This window comes from Xenopus tropicalis, chromosome 1, assembly GCF_000004195.4.
Source record: "Xenopus tropicalis strain Nigerian chromosome 1, UCB_Xtro_10.0, whole genome shotgun sequence".
Lineage (NCBI taxonomy): Eukaryota > Metazoa > Chordata > Amphibia > Anura > Pipidae > Xenopus > Xenopus tropicalis.
This window is the reverse complement of record NC_030677.2, coordinates 37,090,492-37,098,604: the sequence shown is the minus strand read 5'-3', so window position 1 is coordinate 37,098,604 and position 8,113 is coordinate 37,090,492. Positions and strand designations below refer to the sequence as shown.

General features: G+C 38.0%; 1 protein-coding gene across 1 annotated transcript; it reads right to left on the bottom strand.

Annotated features, from left to right (window-relative positions):
• Positions 1-961: 961 nt before the first annotated feature.
• On the bottom strand, positions 962-6,447 carry tmem33 (transmembrane protein 33; the record flags this gene model as incomplete). The annotated part of the gene is given in 7 exon segments (NM_001016411.2): positions 962-1,704; positions 1,951-2,034; positions 3,117-3,250; positions 3,417-3,484; positions 4,356-4,543; positions 5,328-5,422; positions 6,391-6,447. Coding segments are annotated over 7 exon segments (744 nt in total). The 3' UTR covers positions 962-1,574.
• Between the last annotated feature and the right edge of the window lie 1,666 nt (positions 6,448-8,113).

Here is an 8,113-nt window from a genome sequence, read left to right as displayed (position 1 = left end):
TCAATTTTGTAGCTCATTTGCATTCTCTGCCAAGAATTTTTCAAGTTTTTTTTTTTTAAAAAAAGGTTTTGCCCAAACACGAGGTTCAAATAATCATAAAGTCATAAAACAAATGTGTTCTTGTTTTTGAAGGAAATCTGCATTTTGTTTCTTTTAAAGCTCTTGACAGCCATTACTCCCCCAACCCAGTGGCTCTCGAGCAACATGTTGCTCCCCAAACCCCTGGATGTCAATCCCAGTGGCCTCAAAGCAAATGCTCATTTTTTAATTCCTTTGTCGGAGGCTTCATAAAAACAGGTGTACTGCCAAACATAGACTCTTGTAGGGCTGCCAGTCCCTATAGAGGTTACCAAATAGCCAATCACAGCCCTTTAAAAATGTGTCTCACAGGTAAAAAAAAGTTTGGTGACCCCTGCTTTAAGTGAACTACCATGAGCAGGGCAGGTAAGGAGACAAAGGAGCAGGTATTGTCTTTAACAACAAAAATGTGTGCCTACTGAATACAGGTATGGGATCCCTTATTCGGAAACCTGTTATCCAGAGAGTTCCGAATTACTGTCTCCCATAGGCTCCATTATAAGCAAATAATTCTAATTTTTAAAAATGATTTCCTTTTTCCCTGTAATAACAAAACAGTACCTTGTACTTGATACCAACTAAAATATAATTAATACGTATTGGAGATAAAACAAGCCTATTGGGTTTATTCAGTATTTAAATGATTTTTAGCAGACTTAAGTTATGGAAATCCAAATTACAGAAAGATCCCTTATCCGGAAAACCCCAGGTCCCAAGCATTCTGGATACAGGTCCCATACCTGTACTGGCAAGTCAAATCCACCTTTAGTAATAGACTATGCCTCATATCCCAGTGAGGAGGTTGCAACAGTGGAAGGGGAAGGTGTTCTTTTGAAACATGCAGTCTATGTATGATGCATTTCCAGAGAATACAGCAGAGACGTATGGGAGGAGGTCGGACTTTTATTGAAACAGAAGGCTGGAATTTTACAAGCAGTGTGTAAATTATTCTATTCTATGTACATCTCGGTACCAAAGGTTCAGTACAAAGGTTGAACCTTAATAAATTTATATTTTAATAAAAAATAAACTTAACTACAACCAATACCATTCTGCTTTCCTACCACATTTGTTGCTGAAATGGTAAAAAAAAGGTGAATCATTTCATCCAGCTGAAAGAGTGTGTTCCCAGGTTAAGTTAAGATTGTTAATGTTGTGCGTTTTTATGTTGTTGGTGCATACAGTATAAAAAGAAAAAAAAGCCCAAATAGGCTTCGCCTTGCCCTGCATTTGTAGGAAGGGGAAATCCCAACCACTTTACAGTGTCTCTTGTAAATTTAGCATCCTCACATAGTAATGACTGAAAAGAAACACATCAAGGATAGGGGGGTTAAGAAACTGTAAGAAGTGACATATAAAAAGGCATAAGAGAGTTCAACATGATTTCTATGGAATCGCTCAGGTCGAAAGTGGTATAATGCACCCAGGTATCATACTATGAGCAGAAATACCAGCTGCTAATGTTTATACATATACATCACTGAACAAGATTGAAGTTACGCAATTGTTGGTGCAAGCCTGCTTATAAATGCAATGCTGCTCAGACACAACCTTCTCACAAAGTCCGGACACGCTGGCTTCATGACAAGATGTTCCAGGATTATTCGCAGCTCAGAAAATAATGTTCTGTAACCAAAAGATTAACGTTTAAAAATGTTTATCTGCACGACTTGCATTACACTCCTAGAAACACAGACCTGCTAAAATGGCTCTTTGAGTTTGGCTAATTCTACTTTTAGCACAAACATACAGTATCTGCATAGCAAAAGATACCAAATTCTCTAGGAAGCCCCCAAAACATTCACTACTGCTAGTCTAACTAGTGACTACCTGCACACACAGCAGTGACCTTTGCATGTAAGTCATACTTACCGACAATATGGATTTCTTCTGGAGGAATAACGAAGAGTTAGAAATCTGTAGTAAATGAAGGGCTGTAGTAGGCTCCCTTGGCCACTGAAAATGGAAACACAATGTTAGCTTACTAACGAGACAGAGAGTAACTATAGTAACAGCCACACTCAAAAATCCTTATAGCCTACTATGTTTGTAATACAAACCAGTTAACACAGCAATGTAGCTTGGGCTGAACATATTTTTTGAACTCGTTAAAATTACAGACTGAAGAACTGCAGAACAAAAAACTAAATACTCAAAAACTGCAGAAAACAAAAACATAAGGACAATTTGAAAACTGTCTCAGAATATCAGCAGCTGCCCCATACCTAACCCGATTCACCTGTAAGCATTTACATATTTCATACAGCTATGGTGCTCCTGGTACAGCAGAAGCATATATAAATAGGCCTAAAATGTGACAAGACAAGTGGGGTGGGTAAAGCAGAACCAACCTGCCTTTTTATGGCACACTACTAAAGTATATTTTAAACTGTAGCAAATGTGGAGTGGGTACTGGACAGCCATCTGGCTGTAAATACTTTGGGAACCTCTAGACATAAAAGGAACTCCGCCTGCTGGGATAATAACTAACTGCTAGTGGACGTTACGCATATACATTTCTATGTTATGTGCTGCACAGAAATAGAAAGAATGGACAACCATACACAAAATATACCTCTACCCAGAAAAGATGTTTGTACACTGGCCAATAACAAGGCTGTAATTCAACAAATATAGCCTAACTAGAAGATAATTACTACTAATTAATAAACATATAGCTATACCCTAATATTTGTATTCTCTATTGTATAAAAGTAAAAGGGAATATTACTACATGAATGAATATGGTCAGCCAGAGTCTAATACTGCAGGTGAAGAAGCAACAAGAACAATCTGATAAGTTTTCTCACAGACGGCAAAAGTGGATAACAAGATACTAATCAATACTAATAAATTGATGTTTCCTTGTAATGTACAAAAGTAGGCAGGAAAACTTGAACAGAGCAGATTGGCCCTTTAAGTTGTCAATACCAAAATTAAATTAAAAAAAAAAATCATAATTATTATTACTACCATATATTTCTTAAGCACCAACATATTCCACTAAATGATTAAACAAAATGTGTGTTACTCCTTACCTAAGCAGCATGAACACAGTGGCAGGCATTAAGAATATCTCATTGCAAGCAACAAATTTTAGAATATTTTGTTGATTTGCATTTAGTTTTTCAAGAAAAGACCTCAGAAAAGGCACGCTGTTTGGTCCCTTGGCCTGAAATATGAAGAAATATGAAAAAATATGTCACTTTATACTACGTTTTGCAAGCTGTTTAAAGCATATAGTTATAGAAGTGGTCAGTAAAACAATACACAAGAACCATGATTAAATACTAACTTTTCCAGCTACAAAATCCTGGCTTACTCAGGAAGATACTTACATCTAAAACCTTCTTTGTGTATGTTGATGCATGAAGCAAGGAAAAGAGCAAGACTGGGAAAATACTCACTAGAGGAAAAAATGGTTTAGGAAAATGATCAGAGAATTAGTGCTCAAAAGAAACAGTTAATGTAAGGTGCACTTCTATTTTGCCTTCACTAATGTGACACATATAGTTGAAAGGAAAAGTTATATATATTTAGTTAAACACAAAACAACATACAGATATAGGATCGGGAAACCTGTTATCCAGAGCTTCAAATTATGGAAAGGTCATCTCCAAATGAGTCCATTTAGAGCAAAAAAAAAAAAAAAATTTCTCTAATAAACAGTAGCTTGTACTTGATAGTAACAGATGGTATAGTGGCAGAAATTGAAGCAAGGTCAAAATAACAGATCTTATGCCTGTATTTGAGTTACAGGGTTCTAAAGTTTAGCACATGCCACTTTCTTTCTTCCTATGTTTTAAAGTTGATGAAATAAAATGTCGCTGTTCATTAACATTTTCCAATATGTTATTTTTTTAATACACTGATTAACTAAATATGTATTTTGGGCAGTGTGTCCAAACAATTGCATTCCACTGTAAGAATTTATTGTTCATGGTGAAAAAGTAAAAATGTGAAGTTGTGCTTACAAAACAAATGGCACATCATATACTTCTTCTTTCAGATACTGAAGTATTTAGTATTATTTAAATTGAGCTAATGGGGAGCTCTGCATTCCCTTCTAATTGAGAACCAAAATATTATCTACATCAAACAGGATCATTTTAGATTAAACCACAGAAACACAGTCCTCTTTTTAAAGAAGCCACCACAAGTTGCATAACAATCTGATGCCAGAAATGGTGCTGCATGCCAGATATTAGAGCACTGTACAACTGACTAGAATAAAGATGATTGTTTTTTTTTTAATGTTACATATATGCAAAGGATACTTGTAACGGGATAGGAATTGACAAAGATGAGTGAATACAGGAGGTAATGACAACTGTCCTCTAGCAGAGCTTGGGCCAGGAATGCCCTGCTTAGTTGGAAATGTGGTAACCTCTGATGCAGTCGAAGAGCACTAGTAAGAGCATTTGCCAACAAGGCACGTTGATAGAAGCTAGCGGCTTCATGTAAGCTGGAAATGGAGAAAAAACAAAACAGTGTAAGCATATCTTGGGAAATGACACAATAAATAGCAGTGGAAAGGTTTTTCTCTAAAAATGGCCCTTGTTGGCGTTAAGCCACCTGCACTGGGAGGGAGCTCTGACTGTGGCTGGCAATGTTGAGGCACATGCATGTACATAATGAGCAAGTGCCACTGCTCACTCATTATGCGTGTTAGGTAAACTTGGTAGGCGCATCCTACGTCAGGCACATGTGCATAATGAGCAACCAGGAGCATCACTCATTTTGAGCATGCATGCTATACAACACAGCTGTCTGCACTATGGGAAAGCTTTTGGCGTAGGCAGCCTAGGGCTTTTGGGGGCTACAAACAAATGTTTTCCCTTTAACCAGAGTGTGGGATCTTTTAGTCTTCACCTGTGGTGGGGAAAACAATTTGGGGGTGACAGGTGCCCTGTCAAAATACTCAGTTTTATCATGGGGTTTGGTAGTCTTTAAAACAACAGGCAGGACATTTTATTGAGGTTTCTGTTGAATGTTACAAAACTCTATTACATTTCAGTTCTTGTGAGCAAGAGATCTTTAAAAAGGGAAGCGTTTCTTTACACTAATGCCACACAGGAAGTGTGTACCTCAGTAGAATCACTGCAGTACTAAAGTATATTTTATTTATTTGCCTCTCTCCAAAGTGAAACTATCAGATATTGGAATGCCCTTCTAATTTAATCTGCAAGAAATTCATAATGTCCCATCATAAGGTGCCTATAAGAGATAACTGAAAGCAAGATACTTACCCTAAAATAGGTAGAATAAATAAAGCTGAACAGTATACTGTAAACCACCGGGAAAGCCACATTGCAGTGTCAAGCTTATTTGCCATCAGAAATTGCTATAAAAAGAAACATAAGTTTAGAATAAATATACAATTCTTTACTCTGAGAGAAAATGAGAACGGCAAAATAATGAAGTTTCTTTTAGGTCTCCACCCTTAAGTACAATTCCAAATACATTATGTACAAATATATAGCAGGATCACCACCCGCCTCACCACAGGGCCAACATGACAGTAGTGCAAGCCGCTTAAAGGAGAACTAAGCCTTAAAAACAAATGTGCCTGGAAATGCCATATTTTATATACTGAACTTAATGCACCAGCCTAGGGTTTCTGCAGTAATCAAAGGGATTTCACAGGAGCTCCTCATATTGGATTTTGTAAGGCCATCACATTTAAGTGCGACACTGGACAGCTCTGGGCAGCTGTTGAGAAGGTGAGCTTGGCAGTCATCAAGCAGAAAATGAGGTTTGTATGTTATATAAGCTGATGCTACAGTATAATTGCAGGGGGACTGAGGATCTGAATTAATTAGTAATTAAAAACCTAATATCATGACTTCTATTCTATTGCGAGTCGGTCTCTAAACTGAGACAACGGTCAAAAGTCCAGAGCATGTGCTGTGAATCAGAAAGAAAACTGAAAGCTACTGGGGGAATCGTTGAAGGCACAGCTCTTCCCTGCTAGAGGGATATGGTACAGAACCCCAAAACAAATGGAAGCCTCCCATAGGACTCAATGGCACTCTGCAGCTCCAACCTGGCCAAAGGGAATGAAAAAGTTGCGCAAATTAACAAAAATATCACAGAAAATACACACAGTTCTAAAACTTAGAAAAAAACATGAATTTTTAGTGTTCGGACACAATCATATATTGATAAATGGGCCCCACAGTGTAAAATATTTTAATAGCACCAAAAATATTCATCCACACTGTGAACACACTCTGATGTATTACCGCTGCCCATTTGTACCTGCTCTTTGTAGAATGTATTGTTAAAAAGAGAGAGTGAAAAGCTACTTACCACTGCTCCTCCCTGTGGAGGCCCACTAGACGGTGAATCGGCCATGTTCCCAAAGACCTAAATTAGCCAAGAAAGGGAAGTTTATTACTGTATACAAGGTGCATGAGCCTTTTTTGTAACCAAAAGTAACAGAACAGTATCTATATAAAAAAAATGCAAATTTCAAGTCCAAAATCATTTACTTCATATACAAGGAATACAAGTGATAACAATAACAGTATGATAATTGAAATGCAGAACATTTATGAATGATTACTGATGCCCCTGAGAAACAAGCTAGGGCTCGGGGTTGCAGGAAATGCAAGCACTTGGATCCAAGTTACACTACAGTCAGAACAATTGTTATATGAGTCAATTATGAGTGATTAGTGGACATTATATATAGGCAGATTTATAAAAATGTGAGATTAGAGCTTATCACAGAAAAAATCACCCACTTTCTGTTCATTCCTATAGGATTTTTAGAGTTCACCAATTGATAATTACACTTCTAAAAATCCTGTAGGAATGAATAGAAAGTGGGTGAATTTTTCTGTGGTAAACTCTAATCTCACATTTTGTGAAATCTGCCCCATGGTGTAAAGATACAAACAGCGACTCTTCTTGGTATTTGAAAAGAGTGTAAACTGCTTCGTATATGCACCTTTTATGCCCAAGGCCTTCCTTGATTATGCATGAAATGTCCATGCATGGCAGTCCCCTAAAGTACCCTGAAAAATGCTATGAACGGATGATGCATTCAAATACTGTCCTCGTCCTAGTGGAAAAAGTATCCTGTTGGTACGACCCTGCCCTTCCTTTCTGCATGACTTAAAGGTAATATATATATATATATATATATATATATATATGGCTCAGTTTACAATTTCCAAAATTGCCAGTAAGATCAGAAAGTGGGGAAAACCATGGCTGCAGAGTACCTCATTTATAAATGCCTGTATTAGTGCTTTGTAAGCAAAAACACATTTTAACTAGAGTAATATTATTTTATTTAAATGCACAGAAAAGCCTTACAAATACAGTAAACCCTTTAAAAATAATCCTTCTATACCTATGAGTGGCATCTACCATACAAATCACCTAAGGGCAGTGGTACACAGAGAGATTATTGTCTTGAGAGGAAACTTTGGGCGACTGCGGGACATCGCAGCGACGTGTATGCCATCCCACCAGTGATTTACATTGTAGCCGATAGGATGGCATTGCGGGGAGATTAGTCGCCCTTGACAACAAAGATTTGTCACGGGGCGACTAATCTCCCCATGAACCACTGCCCTAAACTGCCATAGATTACTGGCATCACTACTGACAACTTTGAGAGTAAAGGTGGCCATACACGCACCGATAATATCGTACGAAACCTCGTTTCGTACAATATTCGGTGCGTGTATGGTATGTCGGCGAGTTGAACGATATCGCAGGAAAATGCTGATATCGGTCGACTCGCCGATCGGACCAGTTTGAAAATTTTGATCGGACGCCATAGAAGACGCCTGACCAAAATCTCCCTTCAGCGCTGAATCGGCAGAAGGAGGTAGAAATCCTATTGTTTCTACCTCCTTATCTGCCAATTCAGCCCTGAATGGTGTGTGGCGGATCTGACGATGTTTCATCGTCAGATCGCCACGTGTATGGCCAGCTTAAATACCATTCGGACCAATTCTGCAGCTTATCTGTCAATGTATGGGGGGGCCCTCCAAAGAAACTACCCAACCAATATCTG